General features: G+C 36.9%; 1 protein-coding gene across 1 annotated transcript in view; it reads left to right on the forward strand.

Moving 5' to 3' along the window:
- WDR27 (WD repeat domain 27) overlaps positions 1-13,590 on the forward strand; it is a 116,464-nt gene that overhangs the window by 84,895 nt on the left and 17,979 nt on the right. Inside the window, exon 25 of the mRNA XM_011935085.1 lies at positions 8,570-8,672. Coding sequence (XP_011790475.1) covers positions 8,570-8,672 — 103 coding nt within the window. The remainder of the gene's footprint in view (positions 1-8,569; positions 8,673-13,590) is intronic.

Consider the following 13,590-nt stretch of genomic DNA (forward strand, 5'->3'; position numbering starts at 1 on the left):
TGTTGAGCCTGCGGATACACAGAGGTCAAGAATTGAGGTTTGGGAACCTCTCCCTAGATTTCAGAAGATGTATGGAAACGCCTGGATGCCCAGGCAGATGTTTTCTGCAGGGGTAGGGCTCCCTTGGAGAACCTCTGCTAGGCCAGTGCAAAGGGGAAATGTGGGGTCAGAGCCCTCACACAGAGTCCCTACTGGGGCACTGCCGAGTGGAGCTGTGAGAAGAGGGCTGCCATCCTCCAGACCCCAGAATGATAGATCCACGACAGCTCGCACCATGAGTATGGAGAGGCTGCAGACACTCAACACCAGCCTGTAAAAGCAGCTTGGATGGAGGTTATACTCCACAAAGCCACAGGGACAAAGCCGCCCACAATCATGGAACCCAGCTCTTACATCAGTGTGGCCTGGATGTGAGACTTGGTGTCAAAGGAGATAATTTTGGAGCTTTAAGATTTGACTGCCCCACTGGATTTCAGACTTGCATGGGGCCTCTAGCCCCTTCGTTTTGGCCAATTTCTCCTATTTGGAACAGCTGTATTTACCCAATACCTGTACCCCATTGTATCTAGAAAGTAACTAGCTTGCTTTTGATTTTACAGGCTCATAGGCAGAAGGGACTTGGCTTGTCTCAGATGAGACTTTGGACTGTGCGCTTTTGGGTTAATGCTGACATGAGTTAAGACTTTGGGGGACTGTTGGGAAGACATGGTTGGTTTTGAAATGTGAGGACATGAGATTTGGAGGGCCATGGGTGGAACGATGTGGTCTGGCTCTGTGTCCCCACCCAAATCTCATCTTGAATTGGACTCCCATAATTCCCATGTGTTGTGGGAGGCACCTGGTTGGAAATAACTGAATCATGTGGGCAGTTTCCCCCATACTGTTCTTGTGGTAGTGAATGAGTCTCATGAGATCTGACAGTTTTATCAGGGGTTTCTTCCTCATTCTGTCTTTGCTTGCTGCCATTCATGTAAGATGGGACTTGCCCCTCCTTGCCTTCCACCATGATGGTGAGGCTTTCCCAGGCACGTGGAACTGTAAGTCCAATTAAACCTCTTTTTTTTTTTTTTGTAAATTGCCCAGTCTAGGGTATGTCTTTATCAGCAGCATGAAAATGGACTAATACATTGGTCGATGGGCACTTAGATTGGTTCCATATCTTTGCAATTGTGAATTGTACTGCAATAAACATACACACACAGTGTCTTTGTGATATAATGACTTATTTTCCTTTGGGTAGATACCCAGTAATGAGATGGCTGGATTGTATGCCAGATCTGCTTTTAGTGCTTTAAGAAATCTATTTTTAGTTCCATGGAAAACAGTATGGAGATTTCATTTTTCTTTTATACCGTATTTTTACTGTGCCTTTTCTTTGTTTAGATACACACAGAATTACCATTGTGTTACAGTTGCTTAGTAGAGTTGCATGCTATACATGTTTGTAGCCTAGCAGCAATAGGCTACACCACACAGCTTAGGTGCATAGTGGGCTACATCATCTAGGTATGTGTAAGTATGCTCTGTGACATTCACAAAGGGACAAAATTGCCTCAAAACGCATTTCCCAGAATGTATCCCTGGCATTAAGTGATGCATGACTGTGTAGTTAACTCCTGGCATCTTCTTAGTACTCAGCAAACAGCTAGCAATATCCGTTTTCTAGTTATTATTGCTTATTTGTATATTTTTTTATTTGTATATACTTAGGAAGTGCAAGTGTAATTTTGTTACATGGTCAGATTTGTAGTGGTGAAGTCAGGGCTTTTATGGTATCCATCACCCAAATGTGCATTCTACCCATTAAATAATTTTTCTTCCTCCATCCCCTTCCCACCCTCTACCCTTCTGAGTCTCCAGTGTCTATGGTTTCATACTGTATGTCCATGTATACACAGTATTTATCTCCCACACATAAGTGGGAACATGTGGTATTTGTCGTTCCTTTTCTGAGTTGTTTCACTTAAGATCATGCCCTCTACTTCCATCCTTGTGCTGCAAAAGACATGATTTCATTTCTTCATGGCTGAATAATATTACATTATATATGTGTGTGTGTGTGTATACACACACAAATATACTACATTTTCTTTATTCAGTCATCTGTTAATGGGCACTTAGATTTATTCCATATCTTTGGTATCGTAAATAGTATTGCAATAAACATATGAGTGCATGTGTCTTTTTGAAATAATGATTTCTTTTTCTTTGGGTAGATACCCAGTAGTGGAGCTTCTGAAGTGAATGGTAGTTATATTTTTAGTCCTTTGAGAGATCTTCACGTTGTTTTGCATAGAGGTTGTACTAATTTACATTCCCATCAGCAGTGTATAAACTTTCCCTTTTCTCTGCATCCTTGCCAGCATCTGTTACTTTTTGTCTTTTTAGTAATAACCATTCTGACTAGTGTAAGATGAAATCTCATTGTGGTTTTAATTTGAATTTCTCTGATGATTAGTGACGTTGAACATTTTTCATATGCTTGCTGGTCATTTGTATATCCTCTTTTAAAACGCTTTTATACTGTTGGTGGGAATGTACATTAGTTCAACCATTGTGGAAGACAATGTGGCATTTCCTCAAAGACCTAGAACTAGAAATATCATGTGACCCAGCATTCCCATTACTGGGTATATACCCAAAGGAATATAAATCATTCTATTGTAAAGATACATGCATGCATATGTTCATTGCAGCACTATTCACAATAGCAAACACATGGAATCAACCCAGATGCCCATCAATGATAGATAGGAACAAAGAAAATGTGGTACATATACCCCATGGAATACTAGGCAGCCATAAAAAGGAATAAGATCATGTTTTTTTGCAGGGACATGGACGGAGCTGGAAGCCATTATCCTCAGCAAACTAACACAGGAACATAAAACCGAACACTGCATTGTAAGTGGGAGCTGAACAATGAGAACACATGGACACAGGGAGGGGAACAGCGCACACTGGGGCCTGACAGGGGGCTATGGAGAGGAAGAGCATCAGGATAAATACCTAATGCTTGTGGGGCTTAATACCTAGGTGATGCGTTGATCTGTGCAGCAAACCACCATAGCACATGTTTACCTATGTAGCCAACCTGCACATCCTGCACATGTATCCCAAAACTTTAAATAAAGTAAAACTATCTATTCATGTCCTTTGCCCACTTTTTAATGGAATTATTTGTGGTATTTTTTGTTGAGTCGTTTGAGTTCCTTCTAAATTTTGGATATTAGTCCCCTGTAAAATGCAGTCTTCAAGTTTTCCCCCATTCTGCAGGTTTTCCATTAACTCTGTTGATTATTTATTTTGCTGTGCAGACTATTTTTGTTTAATTAAGTCATATTTGTCTCTTTTTGTTTTTGTTGCCTCTGGTTTTGAGTTCTTAGTCATGAATTCTTTGCCTAGACCGATGTCTGGAAGAGTTTTTTTCTAGATTTTCTTTTAGTATTTTCATAGTTTCAGGTTTTACACTTAAGTCTTTAATCCACCTTGAGTTTATTTTTGTATATGGGGTCCAATTTCATTCTTTTGCCTATAGCTATCCAGTTTTTCAAGCGCTATTTATTAAAAAGGGTGTCCTTTCCCCATTGTTGATTTTGTCAACTTTCAAAGATCAGTTGACTATAAATATGTAGTTTTATTTCTGAGTTCTGGATTCTGTTCCATTGGTCTATATGTCTATTTTTATACCAGTACCATGTTGTTTTGGTTACTATAACCTTGTAGTATAATTTGAAGTCAGGGAATGTGATGCCTTCAGCTTTGTTCTTTTTATTTAGGATTACTTTGGCCATTTGGGCTCTTTTTTGGTTCCTTATGAAGTTTAGGGTGTTTTTTTTTTTGTTTTTTTTTTTTAATAATGTTGTGAAAAACAACATTGGTATTTTGAAAGGCATTGCATTGTATCTATAGATTGCTTTGGGCAGTATGGTAATTTTAATCATATTAATTCTTCTGATCTATGAGCATAGGACATTTTTCTATTTGTTTGTGTTATCTGTAGTTTCTTTCATTGATGTTTTATTGTTTTCCCTATAGAGATCTTTTACCAACTTGGTTAATTATATTCCTAGGTATTTCATTGTTTTTGTAGCTATTGTAAATAGGACTGATGTCTGATTCTCAGCTAAATCATTATTGATGTATAGAAATGCCACTGATTTTTACACATTGATTTCGTATCCTGAAATTTTACTGAATTTATTTGTCAAATCTAAGAGTGTTTTTGGTGGAGTCTTTAGGTTTTTCTAGATATAAGATTATACTATTGGTGAACAGGGATAATTTGATGTCCTCTTTACCAATTTGGATGCTTCTTTTAAAAAAAAAAAAAAGCAACTTTTTAACTTTTTGGTTTTTTTTTTTTTTTGCCTAATTGCTCTGGTCAGGACTTCTAGGACTATATTGAATACAAATGGGCATCCGTGTCTTGTTCCAGTTCTTTCAACTTTCCCCTATTCAGTATGACCTTGGCTATTAGATTGTTATATATGGCCTTTATTATTTTTATGTATATTCCTTCAATGCTTAGTTTTCACTGAGGATTTTTGTCATGAAGAGATGCTGAATTTTATCAAGTGCTTTTTTTTGCATTTATTGAAATGATCCTATGTTTTTTGTCCATGATTCTGTTTATGTGATGTATCACATTTATTTATTTTTGTATGTTGAACCATCCGTGCATCCCTGGTATAAAACTCACTTGGTCATGGTGTATTATCTTCTTGATGTGCTATTGGATTCTGTTTGGTAGTATTTTGTTGAAAATTGTTTTTATGTTCATCGGGGATCTTGGACTATAGTTTTATTTCTTTGTTTTGTCCTTGTCTGGTTTTGATATCAGAGTGATATTGGCCTCATAGAATGAATTAGGGAGAATTCCCTTCTTCTTGACATTTTGGAACAGTTTCAGGATTGATATTGGTTCTTCTTTATATGTTTGGTGGAATTTGCCTATGAATTCATCTGGTGCTGGGCTTTTCTTTGTTGGGAAACCTTTTTTTTTTCCCCTGATTCAATCTTTCTACTCATTATTGGTCTGTTCAGGTTTTCTATTTCTTCCTGCTTCAACCTTGGGAAGTTGTGTATTTCCAGGAACTTATCCATTTCCTCTAGGTTTTCTATTTTGTGAGTGTGTAGTTTTTCATAATAGTCTCTGATGATATTTTGCATTCCTGTGGTATTGGTTGTAATGTCTGTTTTTCATTTCTAATTTTGTTTATTTAGATTTCATCCTTTCTTGGTTAGTCTACAAGTGGTTTATCAATTTTGTTTATCATCTCAGATAACTGACTTTTCATTTTGTTGATCTTTTAAATTGTTTTGTTGGTCTCTATTTCATTTAGTTCTGCTCTGATCTTTTAAATTTCTTTTCTGTTGCTAACTTTGGATTTGGTTTGGTCATGCTTTTCTTGTTCCTTGAGATGCAACATTAGGTCATTAATTTGTGATCTTTCTAGTTTTTTGGTATAGGCATTCAATGGTATAAATGTTCCTCTTAACACTACTTTTACTGTATCATACAGTCTTTACTATGTTGTATTACCACCTTCGTTCATTTCAAAAATTTTTAAATTTCTCCTGAACCCAGTTCAATTACACTTCTAGAGCACTTATTAATGTGCCATGTGCTGTAAGAAGAAATTTACTTTATGAACTCATTTAAGCCCATTTCATGAATGGGGAAAATGCAGCACAGAGGTGAGCAACTCACCAAAGCTGCTCATTTGGTGAGAAGGGGTTTAACTGGGGTCAGGGTTGAGCTTGGCCCCGCGTCACCTGCTCTTGGCCAGTGCTCTCTATGGCCTCTTTGCTGAGCTCATTAGACAAGAAACACATGATCGTGAGGGAAATGTTCATGATGTATTCTGGGGTAGACACAGCAGGATATAAAACTGCATAGTATGCACCTCTATTTTGTTAAAGGAAAACAAAACCCTTTGCATATGCAGAGGAAGTGTGCAGTACATGTGCCACAGTACTTTCTGGGATTGTTATTGAGTGGAAGGATTATGAGTACCTTGATGATTTTTCTGTTTTTTTTTTTTTAATAGTAAAAGAAGAATGTGAAAATTTAAAAATTAATGTAAAAGAAAAAAGGAATTAAATGTATGACAAATATGGTGACAGATGTTTATGACATTTTTACAAAGATTTAATCTTTTCTCAGCAGTACAGTACAGTTCAGGTTATTTTCTACAGCCTATATTACCATCTACAGAATTTTTGTAGACAATTATCTTGGCCATCGTGACAATGCACTCCAGCCTGGGTGACAGAGCAAGACTCTGTCTCAAAAAAAAAAAAAAAGAAAAAGGAATTATCTCGGCTAGGTGCGGTAGGCTCAAACCTGTAATCCCAGCACAGGAGTTCGAGACCCCCTTGGTCAACATGATGAAACCACATCTCTACTAAAAATAAAAAATTTAGCCAGGTGTGGTGGTAAATGCCTGTAATCCCAGCTACTCAGGAGACCAAGGCAGAACGATTGCTTGAACCTGGGAGGCAGAGGTCACAGTGAGCCTAGATCATACCACTGCACTCCAGCCTGGGTGACAGAGTGAGACTCCATCTCAAATAAATAAATAAATAAATTAATTAATTAAATAATTCTCTTTGTAGAATTTATACTACATAGGACATGATGGGTAGTCAATAAATAAAATACTGAACTTGACACACACAATCAACAAATTAAGATATTACATAGTCAGGCATGGCATTTTTATCACAGTTGTGTACAACTATTTCACGCTTAAATAGTTTTGTTCTTCAGGTGAGTGTTTTAAGGCAGTCGCTGCATCCTGCATGATTCTAGATGATAGATGTGGTTGGGCGGATGTGTTTTCAGCTGAACCGCTGCCCGCGGAGGAACCCGGTTAGCTCTGCCCAGAGACGGCTCTGTGGTGGTACAGCTCCATTGCTGTGTCTTAAAATGAAGTGGACACTGCTTTACTGCACAGGGCTTCTTTTCATTGACATTTGGATAATTAATATTTAAATATTTGTAATCATCAGAGAATTTGGACAGAAACCTTTTAAGATCCAGGAGACTTAGGGTAAGCCTCTACTGTGACATACAGAACTGCAGGCATTGTATGGAAAACAAGTTAATAAAAAAATATTTAGCTAAGCTATCTTAATTTATTTTCCTAAGATTGTTTTGAAAATATAAATCATTCCTGTAAAGTGTTCAATAAGTGTATTCCTAGTAGGTAGTCAACAGAAATTACTTTTTTAAGGGAATAAAAAGGTATATATTTATTTTAAAAGGTGAAATTGTTGTGAAATTGCTTCCATAGAACTAATTAATTACTATTTCTGCCAGTCCTATTTTATTTTACAGCAAATTTCATATCAGTAAAAGCCGTAACTAGATATGTAAAGGTTGCATATCTTTAGGTGAGCAGGCTTCCAGCATTCCCAAGCGAGATAGTTTAGGCAGTTACATTGTTATCAATAGCCATAAGCTTTATTTACAGATTGTTTGTCACATATATTCTGTTAATTTTATATATTTATATGAAACATAAATTACATACAAATAAAACCCTGTTTAAGCAAAAAAGTATATATGTCCTGATAATTATGACCACTGCATATATAATGTACATAACAATATAACAAGCTGATACGGATTTTTATGTGTATGTGCATGCACTTACACTGTGCACAAGGATACAGTTAGAGTGTCTTTGCTCTTTCATCACTTTAATCACTAGAACAAATACAAAAGCACATCTTTTGTATTTGTATTTTGTGTTTGTATTTTGTATTTGTATTTTTATTTGCATTTGTATTGTATTTGTATTTTGTTAGTACTGTATTGTATTTGTATTTTGTATTTGCATTGTATTGTATTTGTATTTTGTATTTGCATTTGTGTTTGTATTGTATTTGTGTTGTATTGTATCCTATCATATCGTATTTGTATTTTGTATTGGTATTGTTACCTGTGTGCTATGTGACTTTGCCACCACTCAGGGCACCTGGAGCAGGGACCCTGTCAGGCATCTTTGTGGTCCCCAGCCCAGTGCTGCTCAATGCTTGCGGTCTTCTTAGGAAGGCGCTGGTAATCTCCAAAAGGTGTTGGAGATTCTCTCCATAAAATTAACAAGAATTCCTTGGCATTTTTCACAATAAACAAGTTTTATATGGTACTTTTTAAATAGTTGTGAAACTTAACGACCCTTGATAGAATGTTTTGCCTCCAAAACGTCTCCGAATAATTTAACTGAATAATTTATTATTTTAGAAGATTTGTTAGGTTTGTTTTGATATTTTAAAAATTTCCAGAATGTGTTTACATTTAATATTTATCATATATAAAAGCTTATTTACTATTAGTTTTGTCATCTTCGGGAATTTAAGATTTTGAATAGTGTTTGAATTATTTTTAAATATATCTAGAGAGACCCATTAACCGTTTAATAATTCTTACATATAAAATATTCTTCCATTATTCATTTGTTCCTTTTTGTGAAGAAAAGCAACAAGTTGTTTTCTTTCCTCTAATTTGCATTCAAATTTAAAACTGATTTTTCTGCTGGTGTTTCTTTCCTCCCCGTAGGTGTGAGCGCCACTTTGAAGGGCATCCATCCCGCGGCTATCCATGTGGAATTGCTTTCAGTCCTTGTGGGCGATTCGCGGCTTGTGGGGCCGAGGACAGACACGTATGTGTTGTTTGACAGTCTATAAATGTAGAGATTCTAGACTTTGGTAATGTGTAGACTGTTTAATATTGTTGCATATTAGAATAGAAACCTACTTGCAGCTTGACTGTTGGTCAATATTTTAAGACTCTTACACAGTAATAGCATTTTAATAATGTGTGAGGTATGACAGATGTTTGTACTGAAGCATGATAAACAGTAATCACTCATGAATTATTAATCATTTCACAGATACTTGTTGAGTGCCTACTCTTTGAAAGACACTGTGCTACACGTTGTATTTTCTTTTTTATTACAAGATTATAATATTACAAAATACAGTAATTCTTGATTGCTGAAAATGCCAAATTCTGGAAAATGTCTCATTTCTAGGCATGATGATAACGTCGTTCCTAAATAGTTACTGGCTGAAGATTCATTTGATGAATCCGATTTTTCTGAAGTAGATGATTCTGATGATTCAGATGATTCTGATGTTAGTTCTGTTTAGAAATAATTTCAAGAACAGTTTTTAGGCCGGGCGCGGTGGCTCAAGCCTGTAATCCCAGCACTTTGGGAGGCCGAGACAGGCAGATCACGAGGTCAGGAGTTCGAGACCATCCTGGCTAACACGGTGAAACCCCGTCTCTACTAAAAAAAAAATACAAAAAGCTAGCCGGGCGAGGTGGCTGGCGCCTGTAGTCCCAGCTACTCGGGAGGCTGAGGCAGGAGAATGGTGTAAACCCGGGAGGCGGAGCTTGCAGTGAGCTGAGATCCGGCCACTGCACTCCAGCCTGGGCGACAGAGCGAGACTCCGTCTCAAAAAAAAAAAAAAAAAAAAAAAAAAAAGAACAGTTTTTATATTTTATTTTCACATTGAAAATCAGTCACATTTGCTTCAGGCTCAAATAGCATGTTTATGTAAAGTTAAATGAGCGCTGGCAGTAACCTGCATTTTTAAATTCTAAACAGGAAAAGGGTTAAAAAAAGTAGACATTTATTTTCTGCCGGCTAGGGAGGCCAGAAGTCTGAGAAAGCATCAGCGGGGCTGGTCCCTCCACAGGGTCTGAGGGAGGAAACTTCCACGCTTCTCTGGCCTCTGTGGCTGCTACAGTCCCTTGGGTTCCCTGGCGTGCGGCTGCCTCATGCCAGCCTCTGCCTCCGTTTCCAAGTGGCCTTTCCTCCTCTGCACGTCTCTCTCTCCCTGTTCTTTCTCTTGGGCACTAGCTAGGCTTGAATGTCTCCTCCAGAACTCATGTTGAAGTTTGTTTGCCATTGTAGCAGTATTCAGAGGTGGGAACTTGAAGAGGTGATTAGGCCATGAGGGCTGGACCTCCTGTAAGGATTAATGCCATTACCAGTATTCAGAGGTGGGAACTTTAAGAGGTGCTTAGGCCGTGAGGGCTGGCCCTCCTGTAAGGATCAACGCCATTACCATGAGAATGGGGTCCTTACAAAGGTCAAGTTTGTCCCTCTCTTGCCTCGAGGCCCTTTCACCTTCTGCTGTGTAATGATGCCGAAGGGAGGCCTTGCCAGATTCTGGCTCTTTGACCTTGGGCTTTCCAGCCTCCAGGACTGTAAGAACATACATTTCCATTCCTTGCATATTACCCAGTTTCAGGTATTGTGTTACAGCATCACAAAACAGACTAAGAAAACACTGATACTGGGTTTACAGCCCCCCCGAAATCCAAGCTGATCTCAATACCCTTCAGTTAATTACATCTGCAAAACATCCTGTTTCCGAATAAGATCACATTCACAGGTGCTGGGGGTTAGGCCTTGGACATATTTTGAGCCTTATAGACAGTTCACTGCATCACTGTTCTATGAGGCTTATCTAAGAACGTAGAATATGGGTGTGTGTGTTCCCTCTAACTTCCCACGCGGAAACCCCCACCCAGGATGATGGCTTTAGCGGAGATAGATCTTCGGGAGGTGATTAGGTCTTGAGAGTGGACCCCACATGAATGGAATTAGTCCCTTATCAAAGAGCCTCCCGAGAGCTCCCTCGCTTGCTTCTTCCACCACGTTCCACCACGTGAAGACAAAGGGAGAAGGCGCCGTCTGGGAACCAGAGATTCCATCCTCACCAAACACCAAATTGACCGGCCTCTTGACCTTGAACTTCCCAGCTTCCAGACATGAATGTATGTTGTTTATAAGCTACTGAGCTTATGGGATTTTCTTATAGCAGCCTGAATGGATAAAAACAACGTATAAGGACATTCCAAAAATTAAAGGGAATCATAAAGTTTATTTGGAAAAAATTGCCTTACAATTGATCTGAGAGACAGTTGTATTTTCCTAACATTTTTTCTTATTCAGTTTAACTGGTAAGAATGAAATAACAGTGAAACTGTTTTTATGGAAAATAGGCAAAGTTATTCTAAAATTTTGCTTGTTCATAACTAAGTAAACATATGGCTCTGACACCTTGGGCATAATTTTGAGCCTTGGGAGGTTTTTTGTTTTTTTTTTGTAATATACATAGCATTCAGCTTTGAGTCAAAAACTACAAGTATGTCAAGAGATAGAGAAAAAAAAAGTAAGGAAAAAAAACTCATAATAGAAACAATACTATGGGTGACTCAGGTATTGGACTTAGCCGACAAGGTTTTAAAAATAGCCATGATTAATATATTCAAGGAAATAGAGTGCAAGTCAGAGGCCACAAATATAAGGATGGAGAATTTTACCACATGGTTGGAATTTCCTAGAACTGAAAGATATATCATTTGAAATTAAGAGTGTAGAGACAGAAATGTTGAAAGTAGCAGGATGGGAAATGAAGCTGATAGGACAATACTTTAGTGTAAAGTAGACTTTGGATCTTAACACATTACTAGAAATGATGAATGACATTTAATATGACAAAGATGCCAATCTATGTAGAAAATGTCATAAACCTGTATGCACCCAATAATGTAGTTTCAAAATATATAAATCAAAAGTGATACAACTCTAAGAAGAAAAAGAAGTATCTTCAATCATAATGGAAGACTTTAACAAACTTCTCTTAATGACTAGAAATGACTAGAAAACAAACAGATTATTGATGATCATGACACTTTTTAATGTAAATACGATTACACTTTTCTTTGTAAATACTATGTGTTTAAAATATTCTGCTGGGTCTCTGTGTAGAACCAAGATCTTACGTGTGGCTTCAAAGGACTTTCACAACATGCCTCCAAATTACTTATCTATCTTCTCTCTCGATTTTTTTCTATATATCCTGCTTTCTGTGTCATACAACTTCTAGATATCACAGTTCTTTTTATTATAATAATAATAATAATCATAATCATAAAAGGATGAACCAAAAAATATTCTCACAGAACACAAAACTACACCAGAAAAATGTGTCTGCTAAACAGGTGAAAACTAATGATATATTTGCAAATTAGCTTAAGAAACTTAAGAAAACACATACAACATCAGAAGTTGCTAGACAACAGGAATATATGAAATGAGAACTGATGAAAGTTAGGAAAGCATTAGAAAAAAATTCAGAAATAAAGGCCAAATGCAAAGGAATATTATAGAAGGTAAATATAGAGAGCACAATAGGGAAAAAGGATGCAAATGAGAGAAGTAAATAAAATGATAAAAGAAATTCAAGGTGAAAAGGTAAATATAGAAGTTTAGCAAAGGAGATTCAACCTGCATATAAATGGAGTCCCTGGACATTTTTTTAAAAAGTCAGTTAAATGGAACAAATAATTAGTATTATAATTCAAAAATATATTTTCTAAAATTAAAAAAATTTAGTTAAATCTAGATATTGGCAGGAATACCTGGGAAAATGGACCCAGACTAGTTTGCATAGAAATATAGCTTAATAAATCCATTTGACTGTAAACATTAACAACAAAACACCTTTGTGGACCCATGTAAATTGTTCAAATGCTTATAAGGGAAACAGTGTCAGCTTGGCTTGGACTTTTGTAAATCATCATTTTTTTTTGTTAAAAAAAACATTGGGAAGAACATATTTAACATACTCAGAATGATAATCTGAGTGAAGAATTTTAATATCCAGCTACATTTTTTTTGAGTATAAAACCAGACACACAGTTATGAATATGCCAGAACCGAATGCTGTTCCCTTGAGTTATATTGAAAAAAAAAAAGCTTTGTAAAACCAAGGTAGGATTGAAGAAGTTTCAGCAAAAGGTTCAAGGTGAGCAGTGAATGTGTTTAACTATGGAAGATCAAAAGGTGGGAATGAAGGTACGACAGAATACTTTGTAAATGTTCTGTTACAGTTTGATAGTACAAAACTGGGAGATGTGAGAATATAACTAGAAAGTAGAATACATCTCTTGATTCTGCTTGTAGATGTTAATTGAGTAAGAAGAGATCAGTTGAAGCTGACAATAGAATTGTAAGCTCTTAAATGTAATTTAAGAGTATAAATATTAAGATAATTATGACTAAAATTGGATGTAGAGGAAGAGAGATGGAAAAATGGTTGCTAGATAGCCTCACTGTTGGGCATAGTAGTGAACCAACATGCATTGTCTTAGAGAGGAGTGGACCAAGAGTTTTGTATAAAGCTTTTAATAAAATACAACTGCTGGAACAAGAATTCTGCCATTTTTAAGTGCCCAAAGAAATACCTAGATAGGACAAATAAAATAGACCATAAAGTGCCATACATTACATAGAATTAAAAATAAAATACTAGGATGAAACTGAGATGGAAGTGCCAGTCATATTGATGTCTTCGTTGTTGTTGTTTTTGTTTATTTTTGAGTCTTGCTCTGTTAGCCCAGGCTGAAGTGCAGTGGCATGATCATGGCCCACTATGAGCTTGAACTTCTGGGCTCAATCCATCCTCTTGCCCCAGCCTCCCACATAGCTGGAACTACAGGCACGTGCCACCCAGCCTGGCTCATTAGTTTTTTAGAGATGAGGTTTCACTATGTGGCCC

The sequence above is a fragment of the Colobus angolensis genome, unplaced genomic scaffold, assembly GCF_000951035.1.
Source record: "Colobus angolensis palliatus isolate OR3802 unplaced genomic scaffold, Cang.pa_1.0 Scaffold14, whole genome shotgun sequence".
NCBI classification, from domain to species: Eukaryota; Metazoa; Chordata; class Mammalia; order Primates; family Cercopithecidae; genus Colobus; species Colobus angolensis.